This window comes from Anarhichas minor, unplaced genomic scaffold (genome assembly GCF_050575085.1).
Source record: "Anarhichas minor isolate MPS153535 unplaced genomic scaffold, ASM5057508v1 ptg000076l, whole genome shotgun sequence".
Classification (NCBI taxonomy): Eukaryota; Metazoa; Chordata; class Actinopteri; order Perciformes; family Anarhichadidae; genus Anarhichas; species Anarhichas minor.
This window is the reverse complement of record NW_027466522.1, coordinates 110,522-135,000: the sequence shown is the minus strand read 5'-3', so window position 1 is coordinate 135,000 and position 24,479 is coordinate 110,522. Positions and strand designations below refer to the sequence as shown.

Below are 24,479 nucleotides of genomic sequence, written 5' to 3'. Positions count from 1 at the left end.
CAATGTGAATAACTGATAAATATGATCAATGTGAATAACTGATGAATATAATCAATGTGAATAACTGATAAATATGATCAATGTGAATAACTGATAAATATGATCAATGTGAATAACTGATGAATATAATGAATGTGAATAACTCATAAATATAATGAATGTGAATAACTGATAAATATGATCAATGTGAATAACTGATAAATATAATCAATGTGAATAACTCATAAATATGATCAATGTGAATAACTGATAAATATGATCAATGTGAATAACTGATGAATATAATCAATGTGAATAACTGATAAATATGATCAATGTGAATAACTGATGAATATAATCAATGTGAATAACTGATAAATATGATCAATGTGAATAACTGATAAATATGATCAATGTGAATAACTGATAAATATGATCAATGTGAATAACTGATGAATATGATCAATGTGAATAACTGATGAATATAATCAATGTGAATAACTGATAAATATGATCAATGTGAATAACTGATAAATATGATCAATGTGAATAACTGATAAATATGATCAATGTGAATAACTGATGAATATAATCAATGTGAATAACTCATAAATATGATCAATGTGAATAACTGATAAATATGATCAATGTGAATAACTGATAAATATGATCAATGTGAATAACTGATGAATATAATCAATGTGAATAACTCATAAATATGATCAATGTGAATAACTGATAAATATGATCAATGTGAATAACTGATAAATATGATCAATGTGAATAACTGATGAATATAATCAATGTGAATAACTCATAAATATAATTAATGTGAATAACTGATAAATATAATCAATGTGAATAACTGATAAATATAATCAATGTGAATAACTCATAAATATGATCAATGTGAATAACTGATAAATATGATCAATGTGAATAACTGATGAATATAATCAATGTGAATAACTGATAAATATGATCAATGTGAATAACTGATAAATATGATCAATGTGAATAACTGATAAATATGATCAATGTGAATAACTGATGAATATAATCAATGTGAATAACTCATAAATATGATCAATGTGAATAACTGATAAATATGATCAATGTGAATAACTGATGAATATAATCAATGTGAATAACTGATAAATATAATGAATGTGAATAACTGATAAATATGATCAATGTGAATAACTGATAAATATAATCAATGTGAATAACTCATAAATATGATCAATGTGAATAACTGATAAATATGATCAATGTGAATAACTGATGAATATAATCAATGTGAATAACTGATAAATATGATCAATGTGAATAACTGATGAATATAATCAATGTGAATAACTGATAAATATGATCAATGTGAATAACTGATAAATATGATCAATGTGAATAACTGATAAATATGATCAATGTGAATAACTGATGAATATAATCAATGTGAATAACTGATAAATATGATCAATGTGAATAACTGATAAATATGATCAATGTGAATAACTGATGAATATAATGAATGTGAATAACTCATAAATATAATGAATGTGAATAACTGATAAATATGATCAATGTGAATAACTGATAAATATAATCAATGTGAATAACTCATAAATATGATCAATGTGAATAACTGATAAATATGATCAATGTGAATAACTGATGAATATAATCAATGTGAATAACTGATAAATATGATCAATGTGAATAACTGATGAATATAATCAATGTGAATAACTGATAAATATGATCAATGTGAATAACTGATAAATATGATCAATGTGAATAACTGATAAATATGATCAATGTGAATAACTGATGAATATGATCAATGTGAATAACTGATAAATATGATCAATGTGAATAACTGATAAATATGATCAATGTGAATAACTGATGAATATAATCAATGTGAATAACTGATAAATATGATCAATGTGAATAACTGATAAATATGATCAATGTGAATAACTGATGAATATAATCAATGTGAATAACTGATAAATATGATCAATGTGAATAACTGATAAATATGATCAATGTGAATAACTGATGAATATAATCAATGTGAATAACTGATAAATATGATCAATGTGAATAACTGATGAATATAATCAATGTGAATAACTGATAAATATGATCAATGTGAATAACTCATAAATATGATCAATGTGAATAACTGATGAATATAATCAATGTGAATAACTCATAAATATAATGAATGTGAATAACTGATAAATATGATCAATGTGAATAACTGATAAATATAATCAATGTGAATAACTCATAAATATAATCAATGTGAATAACTGATAAATATGATCAATGTGAATAACTGATAAATATAATCAATGTGAATAACTGATAAATATAATCAATGTGAATAACTGATGAATATAATCAATGTGAATAACTGATAAATATGATCAATGTGAATAACTGATAAATATGATCAATGTGAATAACTGATAAATATAATCAATGTGAATAACTCATAAATATGATCAATGTGAATAACTCATAAATATAATCAATGTGAATAACTGATAAATATGATCAATGTGAATAACTGATAAATATGATCAATGTGAATAACTGATAAATATGATCAATGTGAATAACTGATAAATATAATCAATGTGAATAACTGATGAATATAATCAATGTGAATAACTGATAAATATGATCAATGTGAATAACTGATGAATATAATCAATGTGAATAACTCATAAATATAATCAATGTGAATAACTCATAAATTTAATCAATGTGAATAACTGATAAATATGATTAATGTGAATAACTGATAAATATAATAAATGTGAATAACTGATGAATATAATCAATGTGAATAACTGATAAATATAATCAATGTGAATAACTGATAAATATAATCAATGTGAATAACTGATAAATATAATGAATGTGAATAACTCATAAATATAATCAATGTGAATAACTCATAAATTTAATCAATGTGAATAACTGATAAATATGATCAATGTGAATAACTGATGAATATAATCAATGTGAATAACTGATAAATATGATCAATGTGAATAACTGATAAATATGATCAATGTGAATAACTGATGAATATAATCAATGTGAATAACTGATAAATATGATCAATGTGAATAACTGATAAATATGATCAATGTGAATAACTGATAAATATGATCAATGTGAATAACTGATGAATATAATCAATGTGAATAACTGATGAATATAATGAATGTGAATAACTGATGAATATAATCAATGTGAATAACTGATAAATATAATCAATGTGAATAACTCATAAATTTAATCAATGTGAATAACTGATAAATATAATCAATGTGAATAACTGATAAATATAATCAATGTGAATAACTGATGAATATAATCAATGTGAATAACTGATAAATATAATCAATGTGAATAACTGATAAATATAATTAATGTGAATAACTGATAAATATAATCAATGTGAATAACTGATAAATATAATCAATGTGAATAACTGATAAATATAATCAATGTGAATAACTGATAAATATAATCAATGTGAATAACTGATAAATATAATCAATGTGAATAACTGATGAATATAATCAATGTGAATAACTGATAAATACAATCAATGTGAATAACTGATAAATATAATCAATGTGAATAACTGATAAATATAATCAATGTGAATAACTCATAAATATAATCAATGTGAATAACTGATAAATATAATCAATGTGAATAACTCATAAATATAATCAATGTGAATAACTGATAAATATAATCAATGTGAATAACTCATAAATTTAATCAATGTGAATAACTGATAAATATAATCAATGTGAATAACTGATAAATATAATTAATGTGAATAACTGATAAATATAATCAATGTGAATAACTGATAAATATAATCAATGTGAATAACTGATAAATATAATCAATGTGAATAACTGATAAATATAATCAATGTGAATAACTGATAAATATAATCAATGTGAATAACTGATGAATATAATCAATGTGAATAACTGATAAATATAATCAATGTGAATAACTGATAAATATAATCAATGTGAATAACTCATAAATATAATCAATGTGAATAACTCATAAATATAATCAATGTGAATAACTCATAAATATAATTAATGTGAATAACTGATAAATATAATCAATGTGAATAACTGATAAATATAATCAATGTGAATAACTCATAAATATAATCAATGTGAATAACTCATAAATATAATCAATGTGAATAACTCATAAATATAATCAATGTGAATAACTGATAAATATAATCAATGTGAATAACTCATAAATATAATTAATGTGAATAACTGATAAATGTAATCAATGTGAATAACTGATAAATATAATCAATGTGAATAACTGATAAATATAATCAATGTGAATAACTGATAAATATAATCAATGTGAATAACTCATAAATATAATCAATGTGAATAACTGATAAATATAATCAATGTGAATAACTGATAAATATAATCAATGTGAATAACTCATAAATATAATCAATGTGAATAACTCATAAATATAATCAATGTGAATAACTCATAAATATAATCAATGTGAATAACTGATAAATATAATCAATGTGAATAACTCATAAATATAATTAATGTGAATAACTGATAAATGTAATCAATGTGAATAACTCATAAATATAATTAATGTGAATAACTCATAAATATAATCAATGTGAATAACTGATAAATATAATCAATGTGAATAACTGATAAATATAATCAATGTGAATAACTCATAAATATAATCAATGTGAATAACTCATAAATATAATCAATGTGAATAACTCATAAATATAATCAATGTGAATAACTGATAAATATAATCAATGTGAATAACTCATAAATATAATTAATGTGAATAACTCATAAATATAATCAATGTGAATAACTCATAAATATAATTAATGTGAATAACTCATAAATATAATCAATGTGAATAACTCATAAATATAATTAATGTGAATAACTGATAAATATAATCAATGTGAATAACTCATAAATATAATTAATGTGAATAACTCATAAATATAATCAATGTGAATAACTCATAAATATAATCAATGTGAATAACTCATAAATATAATTAATGTGAATAACTGATAAATATAATTAATGTGAATGACTGATAAATATAATTAATGTGAATAACTCATAAATATAATCAATGTGAATAACTGATAAATATAATCAATGTGAATAACTCATAAATTTAATCAATGTGAATAACTGATAAATATAATCAATGTGAATAACTGATAAATATAATTAATGTGAATAACTGATAAATATAATCAATGTGAATAACTGATAAATATAATCAATGTGAATAACTGATAAATATAATCAATGTGAATAACTGATAAATATAATCAATGTGAATAACTGATAAATATAATCAATGTGAATAACTGATGAATATAATCAATGTGAATAACTGATAAATATAATCAATGTGAATAACTGATAAATATAATCAATGTGAATAACTCATAAATATAATCAATGTGAATAACTCATAAATATAATCAATGTGAATAACTCATAAATATAATTAATGTGAATAACTGATAAATATAATCAATGTGAATAACTGATAAATATAATCAATGTGAATAACTCATAAATATAATCAATGTGAATAACTCATAAATATAATCAATGTGAATAACTCATAAATATAATCAATGTGAATAACTGATAAATATAATCAATGTGAATAACTCATAAATATAATTAATGTGAATAACTGATAAATGTAATCAATGTGAATAACTGATAAATATAATCAATGTGAATAACTGATAAATATAATCAATGTGAATAACTGATAAATATAATCAATGTGAATAACTCATAAATATAATCAATGTGAATAACTGATAAATATAATCAATGTGAATAACTGATAAATATAATCAATGTGAATAACTCATAAATATAATCAATGTGAATAACTCATAAATATAATCAATGTGAATAACTCATAAATATAATCAATGTGAATAACTGATAAATATAATCAATGTGAATAACTCATAAATATAATTAATGTGAATAACTGATAAATGTAATCAATGTGAATAACTCATAAATATAATTAATGTGAATAACTCATAAATATAATCAATGTGAATAACTGATAAATATAATCAATGTGAATAACTGATAAATATAATCAATGTGAATAACTGATAAATATAATCAATGTGAATAACTCATAAATATAATCAATGTGAATAACTCATAAATATAATCAATGTGAATAACTGATAAATATAATCAATGTGAATAACTGATAAATATAATCAATGTGAATAACTGATAAATATAATCAATGTGAATAACTCATAAATATAATTAATGTGAATAACTCATAAATATAATCAATGTGAATAACTCATAAATATAATTAATGTGAATAACTGATAAATATAATCAATGTGAATAACTCATAAATATAATTAATGTGAATAACTCATAAATATAATCAATGTGAATAACTCATAAATATAATCAATGTGAATAACTCATAAATATAATTAATGTGAATAACTGATAAATATAATTAATGTGAATGACTGATAAATATAATTAATGTGAATAACTCATAAATATAATCAATGTGAATAACTGATAAATATAATTAATGTGAATAACTGATAAATATAATTAATGTGAATAACTGATAAATATAATTAATGTGAATAACTCATAAATATATTGTGGTCGTTCACCTGCAGGTCTTGATCCGTGTGCTCCTCAGATCCTCGTCCTCCTGCTGCAGAGTCACAGAGACACAGACCAGATCCTTCAGGACAGGAAGAGCGAGGAACAACATGGAGGGATTCATCCTACACACACACACACACACACATACATACACACATACACACACAGACACACACAATTAAAACAAATCAATAATATACACGAGTTAAAACAATTAAGAAGTAGGAATAAAAAGTTAGATAATTAAGCAACAGACCAGGAGGAATGTGAATTAAACATGTTAATTAAAACCATTTAAAATTAAATTAAATCAGATTAAATAATAATCATGAACGTAGGTTTAGCAATAAAAAAATAATAATGATAATAATAGGAAAAGGTGTGTTAAAAACACCAAAAGAAGTAAAAAAACATTAAATAAAATTATATAAAAGACCATTAAGAAGTAGGAATAAAAATCGAAATAATAAGACATACAACCGACCAGTAAGAATTATGAAGGCGTGTGAATTAAAGGTATTAAAAAAGTAAGAAAAAAATAAGAAAAATGAATAATAATAATATTAATAAGCCAAACATATATATATAATTAAAATATTACAATTTTTTTTAGAATTTGTTGCTTTTACTCTGCTTTACATAACAATTAATATCTGTTAGTGGGACAAAACATATTTAATAATAATAAAAATAACCATTAAATTATAAATTAATAATACTATCCTGAGGAATTTATGTTGTTTTATGGTAATTTAAACAACTCCCTTTGAACTCTGGTAACTTATAATGCACATTACAACATTTAGACACTTTACAGATAAAAACATTATATAAAAAACATAATTATTAATACAAATAATAGTTATTTAGGGCTTTGAAACACACCTCTTTGTATCCATGATAGCAGCACTTAGCAGCTAACAACCAAGCTAACAAGAAGCTAGCGGTAGCTAACTAGCCTAGCTACCATGAAATATCCGTATTTTTTAGTTTGTATATCGATATTTAGTTGAACAAAGATATATTTACATTCACACAGGACCGAGATAGTTCTTATATGTTGAGGGACATCTTGGTTTCCTGTCAATTACGACAGAAAAGTGACAATTTAATGAAATAAAACGATAAAAAAATATTTGCTCTAAGCTAAAGACGGTAGAAGACGTGGATAGGAAGAGCTCTCACTCTGTTCATAAATTACTTGTAACATAGTATTCAAATTCTTTATTTTAATTAATTACAATTACTTATTTTTATATTTTTCATTTTCCATATAAAACAAACATAATAAATTGAAAGATACAGGAAGAACAGACGAAGAAGAGACTAACTATATGGATTATTAAATTGTTTCTATTATGGAGTGACAGATCGTGTCAATACAAAATCTTTGACTTGAAATCAGTGGGTTTTCCCGCCAGAGCGCTGAGGAAGAATCAAATAAAACGTTCCCCAAACAATCCGCCATCTTTAGTCACCATTTTACATGTTACCTGGTGTTGAGGAAACATTGGAGAGGTGAAACAATCGTCACGTCAGAAAAAAGCCGCGCGCAGCTCCCTTTGCGTGAGAAGCGCGTTTCCTTGAAAGTTGCTGAACTCAAGTGAACTTTTAGCCTCGTCATCGCCCACAGCAAGCACCCCCCCTCCGATGACTGACAGCGTTACGGACCAATCAGAGTCCCGTTCATAGATAAGGAAGGGTGGGGGGGGAGGGGGCGGGGCCAGGCATAGTGTTTGTAACTTTGAGGCTCTATGAAGCGGCCAAAAATAAATGCACTCTTACCGGAAATAAAACTTCCAAAATAAAATATAAATGTCTCAAAAATCGAAAAATGGTGTTTTGAGATTACAAAACGACCAAATTAATAAAAATAGAGGATACAGTTATTATAAGTCATAGTCATAAACTGTATTATTTTAACATTCAAGTTACATAGCTAATATTTTGAAATATAAAATCCTGATGATATTTTAAACGTTTTGAAAGTATTCACAGAAACACTCGTTTCAGTTGTTGAAACAGTTGTTGTATTTTCAAATCCGATATTTTTTAAGCCTATTTTAAATAATCCAAATATGTTCAAAGAATAAAACAGAATAACATATTTCAACCGTACATTGATGATACATTTTGAAACATTGCTATAGTATGAGGCACAGTTTCAAGTTATACATAATTAAACGAGACTTTTATTTTGAAAATGTAAACCAAACTGCTCGTGTTGTGTTTCTGCACAGCTTGACGGCCGTGAACGCACCGCCGCTGACACTTTACTGTTGTTGGTAGAAAGTGGGTTAAATGTCGGTGTGTTTGTGCTCGGTGGGATTACATAACCACGAGCACGCGGTTTAACGGCTCCCGTCGACGGTCCAGCGGCTCTTTCCAGGTCAAAACTGTCCCGGAAAAAAATGGGTGAAAAGGAGGAAAAAAGTCCCGATGGAGTGAAATATTACAGACTGTCGGAGATCGAGCAGAAGAACACGTTCAAATCAACGTGGATCATCATCAGCAACAAAGTCTACGATGTCACCAAGTTCCTGGAGGAGGTGAGGAACTCCTTTAACTTCCACACAGGAAACACACTGTCGGAGCTCACGTGCAGGAGCATTTCATCAAACAGCTTCCTGTTTATATTAGTATAAATAACTTATAACTCGTGCACGCTTCTCTGTCGGAGAGTCCGTCAGATGTGACTTTATTTTGTTAAAGTCTGGTAGAAACGTCTGGTCCGTGGTGAGTTCAGGGACCTCAAAAAGAGACAGTCAGTCCAGGTGTGAAGAAATAAACATTATTAAATATTTGGCACTAAATAGAACCTGGTTCTATTGTATTTATTAAAGTTATTAGCTAAAGTCACTTTAAATGAAAGACTTTTATTTTGTTAATAATCTGACTTTGTTATAGAAGACCAAAGGTGACATCACCGAACTTTCATTCTTTTGTAATCTGGACTCTATCACAGAGGAACGAGGGACTTTCTTGAAGGAAAAAAAGCTCCATTTGAACCCAGATGAACAATTATTCACAAAAGATGTATTATGTTTGTTGTATTGTTCACTTTCCTGCAGACAAACGTCTCGTGTCTGCGTAATAAAAGGTCTGGAATGAAGCTTTGAGAGTCTTGACCGTTGATCTCGGTCCACTAGTCACGGTGACTCGTAGTTTTCTTGCTGCACAGAGTTCAGGGAGTGTTCAGTTCAGCTGGACTCTGATTCATAATGTTGAACGAGACTCACAGGATTAATAATCGTGTTTATATTTTGGGGCGTTCTTCTGTTTGGAGTTTAAAGGTTCATCTGAGGACAAACCTGCTGTATCGTTGAAGCTCCGGCCTTGAGGAGTCCGTTAATCATTAAGTCGAGGACGCTCGTATATTTGAGGGCGTAGAAGATAAGAAACACACGTGTTCCTGTCGGTGTGAGCGACAAAGTTCATTCCTGACTTTAAGATAATAATGAAGCCAGTGAGATGCAGCTGGAAGTGAGTAAGTGGACCTTTGAGTCTCAGCTTTTTAGGTTTCTTAAAGCCAGAATTCAACCTGTTAAAGCTGCATTCTCTCTAGTGTCCACCAGGGGGCGACTCCTCTGGTTGTATAGAAGTCTATGAGAAAATGACTCTACTTCTCTCTTGATTTATTACCTCAGTAAACATTGTAAACATGAGTTTATGGTCTCAATCTCTAGTTTCAAGTCTTCTTCAATACAGTGTTGTACCCCTGAAAAAAGGGGGATAAATAATCACGAGAGTGATATGATGTTTTTCCTCAGCAAGAACTTTACTGCAATCGTTTGTACAAAAATACAATCATTTACACAGGAAGAGATTTACAGGAGAGTAGAGAGTACATACGCTATTTATGTTAAACACTATTCAAAGTATTACTTTAGATATTTCCCCGAGCACAAACTAGCTTACATTCAGTACTGTTAAAACTCTCAAAGTGTATAAAACATATTCTACAGATAAAACAAATAAAATATCACTACTAAATATTACCGTCTGTGTACATGTGAATTCACAAAATGGTGGCAGTAGACGCAGCTACTATTACACGCGGGAACTCACGTAAATTACACACACTACAGTACTCTCTGTAAAACTTAGCTCTAAAGTACCCAAAAATGTAACAACATTCTCTTAAAACATAGGACCATGTTAGCAGATTCATACCGACATGTTAACGCTGTTTAAAATCCACAACATACCTGAAAAAAGGGGGATAAATAATCACGAGAGTGATATGATGTTTTTCCTCAGCAAGAACTTTACTGCAATGAGGAATAGATCGCGATTTCCCCGAGATATGTGGGTGGAGACCAAAGCAATCGATCTCAGACTCAAGATCAAGACCACTATGTAGATCAGTTTAACACTACGTATCCAACTACACAATTCAGAACAAAACAAACGATGCAAGAAAACACAATCTTATTATCTCAACCACGTATTCATGTGTGATGTGTTTTAACTCCTGGTTTCCGTAAATCGTAAAGTTATCTATGAATGATCCTCTCAATCACATTACATTCCACACAATAGACCATGAAATTACTATTTTCCTTAACTTATAAAAATGCATGTTTTCCAACTTGTCACAACAGCATGATGTTCATTTAGTACATTATGGTCCATTTAGAGTCAAACAGACCATAAAGCAGGGGATGCTTTAGGGCGGGGCTACACAGTGATTGACAGGTCTCTAATATGGTCACTTCCTGTTCACTGGTTGCAAAAGAAACAAAGATGGCGACGGCCAAAATGCAGAACTTGATACTAGATATATTAGGAGATAGTACTGCATCATTGAGTGATTTCCTGCTCTGACTGCTGAACACTGAGGGTGCGTTTGTTTTCCGCCTCAGCACCCTGGAGGAGAGGAGGTGCTGAGGGAGCAGGCGGGAGGAGACGCCACCGAGAGCTTCGAGGATGTCGGACACTCCAGCGACGCCCAAGAGATGTCTCTCTCCATGATGATCGGAGAGCTGCACCCGGTCAGTGTCTGTCTGTCTGTCTGTCTGTCTGAGGGGGGGGGGGGGGGCGTCATGTGACAGGACTGACTGTCTGTCTGACTGTCTGTCTGTCTGTCTGTCTGTCTGTCTGAGGGGGGGGGTGTCATGTGACAGGACTGACTGTCTGTCTGTCTGTCTGTCTGTCTGCAGGACGACCGAGATAAGATCGCCACACATGAGGTAAGTGAAGCGCTCTCCTGATGACGTCCTGGTGATGTCATCAAGGTTATCTTAACTTTGAAGAAGAAGTAAAAACGGGAGGTGTTGTGTTCCAGTTGCATCATGGGAAATGTAGGCTGCAATGCAATCTGCACCTTTTTGTTAAATAGAGTGCAAACCTAAATCACTGGAGTGCATTTGTGACTGAAGCCGTTTGTTTTATTCTTATTATTAATTTTGAGTAATTAGTAATTGTATCAAAGCTATAAAATAATAAATAATTTCTTTCTTTTAAAACCAGCTGAGATCTGATGATGTTTGTGTTTTACAGGAAACACTGGTGACCACTTTGAAGGATGATCTCAGGTACAGACACACACACACAGACACACACAGTCACACAGACACACAGAGTGATGTGTTTAAGGTGGAGCCAGGTCAGTTCTGTCAGTTAGTGGACTAACTAGTTAGTGGGTTAGGGTTAGTTAGTTAGTGGACTAACTAGTTAGTGACACTTATTTTAACACGCTGTTTGTCTCTTTTGCAGCCGGTGTAGGGTTAGTTAGTTACATTTAATAGTTGTGTATCTGTCCTCCAGTTTTTGGTCTGACTGGGTTGGTGAGCTGTTTAATCAGTAAACTAGTTCCAGCTGGTGGTTTAACTGGTTTATTCATTAGTTGGTTGATTAAATGGCTCATATAGCTGAAGTCAGTAGTCTAACTAGTTTTTAGTTTATAATGTTCTCTTCCAGCAGGTGGTTTAACTGGTTATTTATATATTTAACTAGCTGTCCTTCTCTTACAGTTGGTTAGTTATATATTTAACTAGCTGTCCTTCTCTTACAGCTGGTTAGTTATATATTTAACTAGCTGTCCTTCTCTTACGTTGGTTAGTTATGTATTTAACTAGCTGTCCTTCTCTTACAGTTGGTTAGTTATATATTTAACTAGCTGTCCTCTTACAGTTGGTTAGTTATATATTTAACTAGCTGTCCTTCTCTTACAGTTGGTTAGTTATGTATTTAACTAGCTGTCCTTCTCTTACAGTTGGTTAGTTTTGTATTTAACTAGCTGTCCTTCTCTTACAGTTGGTTAGTTATATATTTAACTAGCTGTCCTTCTCTTACAGTTGGTTAGTTATGTATTTAACTAGCTGTCCTTCTCTTACAGTTGGTTAGTTATGTATTTAACTAGCTGTCCTTCTCTTACAGTTGGTTAGTTATATATTTAACTAGCTGTCCTTCTCTTACAGTTGGTTAGTTATATATTTAACTAGCTGTCCTCTTACAGTTGGTTAGTTATATATTTAACTAGCTGTCCTTCTCTTACAGTTGGTTAGTTATGTATTTAACTAGCTGTCCTTCTCTTACAGTTGGTTAGTTTTGTATTTAACTAGCTGTCCTTCTCTTACAGTTGGTTAGTTATATATTTAACTAGCTGTCCTTCTCTTACAGTTGGTTAGTTATGTATTTAACTAGCTGTCCTTCTCTTACAGTTGGTTAGTTATATATTTAACTAGCTGTCCTTCTCTTACAGTTGGTTAGTTATATATTTAACTAGCTGTCCTTCTCTTACAGCTGGTTAGTTATATATTTAACTAGCTGTCCTTCTCTTACGTTGGTTAGTTATATATTTAACTAGCTGTCCTTCTCTTACAGTTGGTTAGTTATGTATTTAACTAGCTGTCCTTCTCTTACAGTTGGTTAGTTATATATTTAACTAGCTGTCCTTCTCTTACAGTTGGTTAGTTATGTATTTAACTAGCTGTCCTTCTCTTACAGTTGGTTAGTTATGTATTTAACTAGCTGTCCTTCTCTTACAGTTGGTTAGTTATATATTTAACTAGCTGTCCTTCTCTTACAGTTGGTTAGTTATATATTTAACTAGCTGTCCTTCTCTTACAGCTGGTTAGTTATATATTTAACTAGCTGTCCTTCTCTTACGTTGGTTAGTTATATATTTAACTAGCTGTCCTTCTCTTACAGTTGGTTAGTTATGTATTTAACTAGCTGTCCTTCTCTTACAGTTGGTTAGTTATATATTTAACTAGATGTCCTTCTCTTACAGTTGGTTAGTTATGTATTTAACTAGCTGTCCTTCTCTTACAGTTGGTTAGTTATGTATTTAACTAGCTGTCCTTCTCTTACAGTTGGTTAGTTATGTATTTAACTAGCTGTCCTTCTCTTACAGTTGGTTAGTTATATATTTAACTAGCTGTCCTTCTCTTACAGTTGGTGGACTAACTGGTTGATCCCCCTGTTGGCAGCGGCCATCGTCACGCTGATGTACCGCATCTACACCACAGACAGCAAGTGACATCATCAGACACGCAGCTGTGATGTCATCAATAGAAAGCTGCATCAGCCAATGGCAGCAGAGAGTCACCAACCACCATCAGATCAGTGGATTAAAAAAACACATCTGTCCTAAAGTCACTGGCTCCCAGTACTACACTACCCAGGATGCATTTCATGCTGTTAAAACTAACCAATTACATGGAATTATGCTAATGAAGTCATTTACGTTCTTGACACTTTAACTACGGATGTTTTGTAGAAATCATGTAGAAATGCAATGAATGTATAATTTGTATCTTTTTATATATTTGTAACCGAATGTAAATGAGCTCATGAATATGCAATCAGCGGCTAACGGAGTCATGTGACCGTCCCTCGTGCAGAATATATATATATATATATATATATATATATATATATATATATATATATATATATATATATATATATATATATATATATATATATATATATCTCTCTCGATTACGTCTTGAAGAAAATGTCTGAAGCTTTTAACAAAGATCTCTTGTGATGAATCTAAAGGTGCTTTCTGGATTCACACTTTGAAATATTATAGAAAATCTCCAAATTACTGCTTTTCATAGTTTGTTTAAAGCTTTGATTAGTTTGAGGCTCAACTTTCTGGAATTCTCGTCAGTTTATTTTTCCTTCCTTTTGATAACGACGACCTGAAACTGATCACTTCTCTTGCACACTAGTGAAGTTGATGTTATGATTATGAATACAATATAAACTAAATCAAACGATGCAGGCGTGTGTGATATGAAATGCACAATGATTGTTGTTGAAGTTCACTGAATATTTCCATCTTCACACTGAAACAAAAGGAACAGATTTCTCTTTGTTCTCCAGGTTTGATGTTTGTCCTTTGATCAGATGAAATCTCATGTTTCTCAGTGATGAAGATAAACAGCTGGTTCAACAATCATCATCAGTCTGTTTGCTTCCACTCATTTGCTTCATTGTAAATTACATTTTGGGAAAACTGCACCAACATCATCTTCACATGATGCAGAGCGTCCACGTGTCGGAGTTAAAGCCGCACATTTATATGAAAAATCAGTAAATCACCTCAAGCAGAAGCGGTTCTATAGAACGAGAGAACTTCACAATCTGAGAGGTTTCTCTTTTGTGCACAATTCACCTTTTAGCTAAATGTTTGAAAGCATTAAAGACTAAAAGACATTAAATGCACAGAAGGAACCTTTGGTCTGGATCCTCACCGTGAGAACAGAATGAATTCAGCTGCAGGATTATTATAAAAAGTCTTTGTTTGGGAACTCAAGTCTGAATAAAAAGGACTCGGAACCGGTTTGACTTTGGGTCCTGATTGTTATCAGCTTCATCAGATCCTGTGAAGTGGATAAAGGCGTCTGCTAAACGACTGTAATGTAATGGAACTGACAGATTTTGATTTGTCTTCATCGAGAAAATCAGCATCAAGAGACGAGATGGAAAAAAAGTTCATGTAGATCAAAAGAGTCAAGTTTGTTTTGAGAAGTCATAAAGGAATTATAAATAAGAAAAATCTTAGAAATTAGACACATTTAATAGAAAATATAATAATAGTAAATTGACCTTTATTTTGAAATCTCATGTATGACGTCACAGTGCTGCAGCGCCACCTGGTGGAGAAGAAGCTCATCCGGTTCCACTCAGTGAGGAACTGAAATAAAGATGTTTAATAAAGAGATGGAGTAAAGTCACAACAAACCTAATTCATTCACTAAGAACAGCTGTTATTAGTTTAATCTGGTCTGTTTTTATGTTAATATTTAATATTGTGATTCTTGATTAATGACAGAATGAAGTAATGAAGTGCTGCCATCTAGCGGTGAAAGGTCTTTACTAGTCATTTATAAACTGCTTCTGAGGGAAAAACATGAACTAATTATTGATCTTCTGTGTTTTATCGTCTTCATAATTCATGTAAAGAGTTTTTAAAAACTTAGAAACATGAACTTGTGTTTTAATATTTGTGGTTTGGAGCGTTTAACGACTTGAACTGCGACTGCAGTTTTAAAAGATGTGAAACGTGTTCTGGTTTTATTATCCAACCTCAGAGCTCTCAGCATCTCGCTGATGAGATAAAAGTACTAGTACCACGCTGTAAAAGTACTCTGTTACAGTAAAAGTACTAATGCCATGCTGTAAAAGTACTCTGTTACAGTAAAAGTACTAGTACCATGCTGTAAAAGTACTCTGTTACAGTAAAAGTACTAGTACCACGCTGTAAAAGTACTCTGTTATAGTAAAAGTACTAGTACCATGCTGTAAAAGTACTCTGTTATAGTAAAAGTACTCTGTTACAGTAAAAGTACTAGTACCATGCTGTAAAAGTACTCTGTTATAGTAAAAGTACTCTGTTACAGTAAAAGTACTAGTACCACGCTGTAAAAGTACTCTGTTATAGTAAAAGTACTAGTACCATGCTGTAAAAGTACTCTGTTATAGTAAAAGTACTCTGTTACAGTAAAAGTACTAGTACCATGCTGTAAAAGTACTCTGTTATAGTAAAAGTACTCTGTTACAGTAAAAGTACTAGTACCACGCTGTAAAAGTACTCTGTTATAGTAAAAGTACTCTGTTACAGTAAAAGTACTAATGCCACGCTGTAAAAGTACTCTGTTACAGTAAAAGTACTAATACAACAGTAGAAATACTAGTATAGTTTGATAAGTACAAGTGGAGTAGAGGTAGAAGTACAAAGTGAAGTGTTTTCATCAGATCAGAATAAACACGTGCGGTGACTAAAGGGTTAAACTCCTATAAGGACACGCGCTGCTCTCTAACTTCAGCAGCAGCGTGATGTCAGCGTGATGTCAGCGTGATGTCAGTGATGACGACACGTGTTTGTCTACTGACCACCGTGTGACGCACTTGTTGGCATTAGTTATCTATCAACATGTTCGCAGAAACCTGGTTCTCCTCCAACATGTTGTTCACTACCTGCAGTGGTAACAGCTCTACCTAGAACATATTCTAGGATATCATATAATAATATGTATATCATATTTGTCATTTCCAACATCCGGTTCATATTGACGGCTATTATTATATATATATATATATATATATATATATATATATATATATATCATATTTTACACATATTAGTGGGTGATTCCATATTTGTATAGTTTATTATTATTATTTATTTTATTTGTTGTGGCTCAAGGTGGGCGGCGTCCTAGCGCCCTCTATTGACCAGCCGCCACTGCTACCCTCAATATCAAAGTATCTTATGTAGTATATTACAGTAATAAAGTATATAATATATAATATTTATCTATGTATTTACAGTGACATCACTTCAGTACTTTTACTACATGAAGCTGAGAATACTTCTGTACTTCTACTGCATGAAGCTGAAAATACTTCAGTACTTTTACTACATGAAGATGAGAATACTTCTGTACTTTCACTACATGAAGCTGAGAATACTTCTGTACTTCTACTGCATGAAGCTGAAAATACTTCTGTACTTTTACTGCATGAAGATGAGAATACTTCTGTACTTTCACTACATGAAGCTGAGAATACTTCAGTACTTTTACTACATGAAGCTGCGAATACTTCAGTACTTTTACTACATGAAGCTGCGAATACTTCTGTACTTTTACTACATGAAGATGAGAATACTTCTGTACTTTTACTACATGAAGATGAGAATACTTCTGTACTTTTACTACATGAAGATGAGAATACTTCTGTACTTTTACTACATGAAGATGAGAATACTTCTGTACTTTTACTACATGAAGATGAGAATACTTCTGTACTTTAACTGCATGAAGATGAGAATACTTCTGTACTTTTACTACTTGAAGATGAGAATACTTTTACTTGTATTTGTACATTGTTGTATTTGTACTTCTATCTAAGTAAAGGATCGGAGTACTGAACCATGTTATTACTTGTATTTATGTGTACACAGAATTTTGCTCTGGAATATTCTCTGTGTTGTTGTTTACAGTGTGACGTGTTTCCGGTCCGCTCACGCAGACAGGTGAGAGTTGATGCTTCCTATGTGACTGTGCGCGTGTCTCTGTGATCAGTAGACTGGGGAACCTGCACGCGCTCTGTTGGCACCACGTTGTCCTCCAGAGGGGGCGGGAGTTTCTTCTCTATACAGTATACAAGCCGCCTCCCGAGGACTTCTGACCGGCCACAGCACACGGGCCGCCAGGCTGCCGGGCACACATGTCCCGCTCACCTCTCCAGTTCCTGAGTATGAAGAACGGTCTGGAGGAGGTGGAGGAGGTGGAGGAGGAGGAAGATCTGGACGACGAGGTGGACGCTTCTCACCTCAGGTTTATGAAGGACCGGAGGAGAGCCAGGTCCTTGCCCGCACTCCTGGTCGGCGTCTCCGGGAGTAACGGGAGGAAGCGGGTGAAGTTCGCCGACTCCATGGGCCTGAACCTGGCCAGCGTCAAGCACTTCAGCTCGCTGGAGGAGCCGCAGATCCCGAGTAAAGTCCTGTCCCGGCACAAGAGCTTCCCGCCGCAGCAGGACTTACTGAACGACCTGTGCCAGAGCTTCAAGTCCAGCCTGGACACGGACCGGCTGGTCGCCTGCTTCCCGGAGCCCCGGGACGCGGAGCAGAGAGTCCAGCGGCTCCGCGTCTGCCTGGAGAAGGTCACCATCACCCAGTTCGACGTGCGGGGACAGATCCGGGTCTCGACCAGCTGCACCGACAAAGAGGTCGGATTGAGGTACACCTTCAACGACTGGCTCTCCTACGTGGACGCGCAGGCTCTGCCCGTGGCCGCGGATCAGCCGGGCACCGCGGATCAGCGGTTCAGCTTCACCGTGTACACGCCGCCCTTCATGGACCCCAGCTCTGCCGTGCACTTCTCCGTGTACGTGCGGAGCGAAGAGGGGGAGTTCTGGGACAACAACGAGGGGAGGAACTACACCCTCCAGTACCGCTGCATGCCCGGCACCACGCAGTTTGTCGGCGCCGCGTTCCACACCACCTGACCGCGCGTGAAACCTATACATCTGTGCATAAAACCCATTAATTTGTGCGTAAAACCAATAAATCTGTGCGTAAAACCGATACATGTGTGCGTAAAACCAATAAAACCTGTACATCTGTGTGTAAACAAACTCTCCATCCGCTGTGCACGCACATGCTGTTTCCCACCTGCTGAATAAAAACTATTCTGGGTCACACGACGAGTCTTCTTGAGATCAGGCAACTTGTATTTCTTCTGAAGATCAGACTTAGTTTCCCTTCATTTGGGCCTCTGAGTGATTTTTCTGTCATTCAACGGACATTTATGGATATTTGTCTGAACTTGGATCGACGGACTCATTCTTTGTTCCCTATTTAAAGAAAACGTGCCTCAGTGTCAACAACCTGCTGGACGCTTTGGACCTGACGACACCAGCGTCCCTGTCTCACTGCAAATGCAGATACTTTTCTGAATTATTCCTCCTCTCTATTGCTTTCACATTATTTCTGTACGGTTTGAAATGTGATCAATCACACAGATGATCTGAATTCATCTTTTATGGATATTACATTATTGTTGCTTAAAAATGAGCGCAGATTGTTTAAAAAGAGTAGAATTTATTTTCACCCTGTACGGACATAAATATGAATCAACGGCTGCCTGAAACTGTGGATGAATAAAGAACATTCAAATGAATCAGAACTGTTTTTTTTACCATCTTTCTTTGTCTTCAAACCTTCATGTCTGACATTTTTATCACAAAAATATGTACATTTACTAAGATACAATATGCTGATACTTTATACTTCTCTATATCTCAGACGCCTTTATTGTATCGTTTACTGCTCAAAATATTATTGATCACCAGGAGGAAATTCATAAACTACCAGAAGAACATATAGTTATTTAAATGAGCTCCATCTTCACCATTTAATCAATACATCAATAATTACATTACAATCCTACATTCTAACGATCGCGTCCTACATTCTCACGTCCGAGTCCTACATTCTCACGTCCGAGTCCTACATTCTAACGACTGCGTCCTACATTCTAACGACCGCGTCCTACATTCTCACGACCGCGTCCTACATTCTCACGATCGCGTCCTACATCGATCGCGTCCTACATTCTCACGTCCGCGTCCTACATTCTAACGGCCGCGTCCTACATTCTAACGATCGCGTCCTACATTCTAACGACCGCGTCCTACATTCTCACGACCGCGTCCTACATTCTCACGATCGCGTCCTACATCGATCGCGTCCTACATTCTCACGTCCGCGTCCTACATTCTAACAGCCGCGTCCTACATTCTAACGGCCGCGTCCTACATTCTAACGATCGCGTCCTACATTCTCACGTCCGCATCCTACATTCTAACGATCGCATCCTACATTCTAACGACCGCGTCCTACATTCTAACGACCACGTCCTACATTCTAACGACCGCGTCCTACATTCTAACGACCGCGTCCTACATTCTAACGGCCGCGTCCTACATTCTAACGATCGCGTCCTACATTCTAACGATCGCGTCCTAAATTCGAACGATCGCGTCCTAAATTCGAACGATCGCGTCCTACATTCTCACGTCCGAGTCCTACATTCTAACGATCGCGTCCTACATTCTAATGACCGCGTCCTACATTCTAACGATCGCGTCCTACATTCTCACGTCCAAGTCCTACATTCTAACGATCGCGTCCTACATTCTCACGTCCAAGTCCTACATTCTAACGATCGCGTCCTACATTCTCACGTCCGAGTCCTACATTCTAATGACCGCATCCTACATTCTAACGATCGCGTCCTACATTCTCACGTCCAAGTCCTACATTCTAACGACCGCGTTCTACATTCTAACGATTGCGTCCTACATTCTAACGACCGCGTCCTACATTCTAACGACCGCGTCCTACATTCTAACGATCGCGTCCTACATTCTAACGATCACGTCCTACATTCTAACGATCGCGTCCTACATTCTCACGTCCAAGTCCTACATTCTAACGATCGCGTCCTACATTCTCACGTCCAAGTCCTACATTCTAACGACCGCGTCCTACATTCTAACGATCGCGTCCTACATTCTAACGATCACGTCCTACATTCTAACGATCGCGTCCTACATTCTCACGTCCAAGTCCTACATTCTAACGATCGCGTCCTACATTCTCACGTCCAAGTCCTACATTCTAACGATCGCGTCCTACATTCTAACGATCGCGTCCTACATTCTCACGTCCAAGTCCTACATTCTAACGATTGCGTCCTACATTCTCATGTCCGCGTCCTACATTCTAACGACCGCGTTCTACATTCTAACGATTGCGTCCTACATTCTAATGACCGCGTCCTACATTCTAACGATCGCGTCCTACATTCTAACGATCGCGTCCTACATTCTAACGATCGCGTCCTACATTCTCACGTCCGAGTCCTACATTCTAACGACCGCGTTCTACATTCTAACGATCGCGTCCTACATTCTCACGACCGCGTCCTACATTCTCACGTCCGCGTCCTACATTCTAACGATCGCGTCCTACATTCTCACGACCGCGTCCTACATTCTAACGATCGCGTCCTACATTCTCACGACCGCGTCCTACATTCTCACGTCCGCGTCCTACATTCTAACGATCGCGTCCTACATTCTCACGTCCGCGTCCTACATTCTCACGACCGCGTCCTACATTCTAACGATCGCGTCCTACATTCTCACGTCCGCGTCCTACATTCTAACGATCGCGTCCTACATTCTCACGACCGCGTCCTACATTCTCACGTCCGCGTCCTACATTCTAACGATCGCGTCCTACATTCTCACGACCGCGTCCTACATTCTCACGTCCGCGTCCTACATTCTAACGATCGCGTCCTACATTCTCACGACCGCGTCCTACATTCTCACGTCCGCGTCCTACATTCTAACGATCGCGTCCTACATTCTCACGACCGCGTTCTACATTCTAACGATCGCGTCCTACATTCTCACGACCGCGTCCTACATTCTCACGTCCGCGTCCTACATTCTAACGATCGCGTCCTACATTCTCACGTCCGCGTCCTACATTCTCACGACCGCGTCCTACATTCTCACGTCCGCGTCCTACATTCTAACGATCGCGTCCTACATTCTAACGATTGCGTCCTACATTCTCACGACCGCGTCCTACATTCTCACGTCCGCGTCCTACATTCTCACGTCCGCGTCCTACATTCTAACGATCGCGTCCTACATTCTCACGTCCGAGTCCTACATTCTAACGACCGCGTTCTACATTCTAACGATTGCGTCCTACATTCTCACGACCGCGTCCTACATTCTCACGTCCGCGTCCTACATTCTCACGTCCGCGTCCTACATTCTCACGACCGCGTCCTACATTCTCACGACCGCGTCCTACATTCTCACGATCGCGTCCTACATTCTCACGACCGAGTCCTTTATTCTCACAGAATTGTCTGTCTGTTTGTCCTCCTCTGTCTGTCGTCTTTACATGAGGGTCAAAGTTCAGAAGACCTCTGAAAATAGTTTGTTGACAAACCTGACGACATCTGTTTAGTGTATCAACACAGCCAGAGGCTCAAAGTGATGAAGGGATATTTCAGGTGGTGACCTGGAGGACAGGCCGTCCTTTATTCTCATGATCATGTCCTTGTTCTGCCAACTGAACAGAAAAACTTTTTCTTGCACAATTGAGGAAGTTTTAATGAGTTCTGTCGTTTCCTTTCAGCTTCTTCTGTTGCGATACTTACAAATGTGAGTAAAAATACGTGAGTGGAAACACGGCTAATGTCACGAGAGAATGAACAAGACTCTCACTCACGAACTTAAATTCCACTTTAGACCGACATCGTTTCCTCACAAACACAAACCAGCACTCGTACTGAGCATGTGCAGAACTCGGCATGAAGCATCCTGTGAGTGTGTGTTGGTCTGATGAAACAGCTATGGCTGATTGAGCAACATGATCTTTAACACCTGACTGTGTGTATGTGTGTGTGTGTGTGTGTTTGTCTGTCCTAAAACCAACAGATGGTCTATTAAAAGCAGCCGCTGGTACCTTGTGTGGGTCAGTCACCTCCTCCGTTGATAAGTCCAGTCTTGCTGTTAGTGTGTTTCATCGTCCACCTATGAACACACACACACACACACACATCCCCCCCTCAGGTATCGATCCTGTGGAACTTTACTTACTTAAACCCAGGCTTTGTGTGGTCGTTGGATATGTGACAAAATGTGCTCAAACATCAAATTTTGTTGAGTTCACACCAAATGCAGAGCTCACATTTAGAAAAGGACAAATATTAAAATTGAGAATGCGTTTTGTTGTGATATGAAAGCCGATCAGCTGGAAACAATAACTGGAGCATTTTGTGTTCAGCTGGAGAAACGCTTCCAGTTCTTAAGAGATCTTAAAGACTTTTAGAAGTTACAGTTAATAGTGTTTCAGTATCTGTGTGTAGAACGTGTGCCGATCAGCAGAGATCTGATCCATCCACTCATTCACTAAACACGCGTTTCTAAAAGTGTCTGCTTGTCGTCTTGCAGACAGATGTGACGCAACATGAATTCATTATGTCGGTAAGTCGGCATCTTGTTGATCCGTTTATTGGAGTTCATATTTTGGGTTCATATGCTGGTGAATCAACACAGCGGCGCGACGTAACGGGAGGTGAACACAGACGATCCAGCAGTGAAGAGTAACGCCAGCAGACTACTGAGCGTGCTGTCCCATGATGCAGTTCACTCTGCTGTCCCATGATGCAGTTCACTCTGCTGTCCCATGATGCAGTTCACTCTGCTGTCCCATGATGCAGTTCACTCTGCTGTCCCATGATGCAGTTCACTCTAACAGTTGGCAGAAAAGTCGCTGCAAAAAAATGGACGACGGATCGATGGCAATGTTGATATGAATGGGCAGCAGACGGTCAGAAGGAGGAGAAGAAGAAGGAGGAGAAGGAAAAGGAGAAGAAGGAGAAAAAGGAGAAGGAGGAGAAGAAAAAGGAGGAGGAGAAGGAAAAGAAGGAGGAGGAGAAGGAGGATAACTTTTAAACCCTCTGACGTGTGATATTATATTTGGATATTATCTATTATATGTATATTACTAGTTGTATCTGTACGTTCACTCAAGACTTGTTACATGTTACAGAAATAAATGAACTGCTGAATAAGTTGAGTGAATATTATAGAAGTTCTTTTATATATCAGACAATCACATCGACGACTTGTGCGTTAGAAAAGAAAAAAAAC

At 34.8% G+C, this 24,479-nt stretch overlaps 3 protein-coding genes across 3 annotated transcripts in view; 2 read left to right on the top strand and 1 right to left on the bottom strand.

Annotated features, from left to right (window-relative positions):
* cunh18orf63 (chromosome unknown C18orf63 homolog) overlaps window positions 1-8,516 on the bottom strand; it is a 23,049-nt gene extending 14,533 nt beyond the window's left edge. Inside the window, 2 exon segments of the mRNA XM_076080956.1 lie at window positions 6,773-6,889; window positions 8,261-8,516. Of these exon segments, the coding sequence (XP_075937071.1) occupies window positions 6,773-6,889; window positions 8,261-8,391 (248 nt within the window). The 5' untranslated portion in view covers window positions 8,392-8,516.
* Window positions 8,517-9,037: 521 nt separating this feature from the next.
* Window positions 9,038-15,567, top strand: cyb5a (cytochrome b5 type A (microsomal)). The gene is made up of 5 exons (XM_076080955.1): window positions 9,038-9,316; window positions 11,633-11,761; window positions 11,930-11,959; window positions 12,270-12,304; window positions 14,169-15,567. Exons 1-5 carry the CDS (start codon window positions 9,179-9,181, stop codon window positions 14,251-14,253), a joined length of 417 nt encoding a protein of 138 aa, XP_075937070.1. The 5' UTR covers window positions 9,038-9,178; the 3' UTR covers window positions 14,254-15,567.
* Window positions 15,568-17,379: 1,812 nt separating this feature from the next.
* Window positions 17,380-19,912, top strand: ppp1r3g (protein phosphatase 1 regulatory subunit 3G). The gene has a single exon (XM_076080963.1). The coding sequence runs from the start codon at window positions 18,459-18,461 to the stop codon at window positions 19,236-19,238; it is 780 nt and encodes a 259-aa protein (XP_075937078.1). The 5' UTR covers window positions 17,380-18,458; the 3' UTR covers window positions 19,239-19,912.
* Window positions 19,913-24,479: the final 4,567 nt, after the last annotated feature.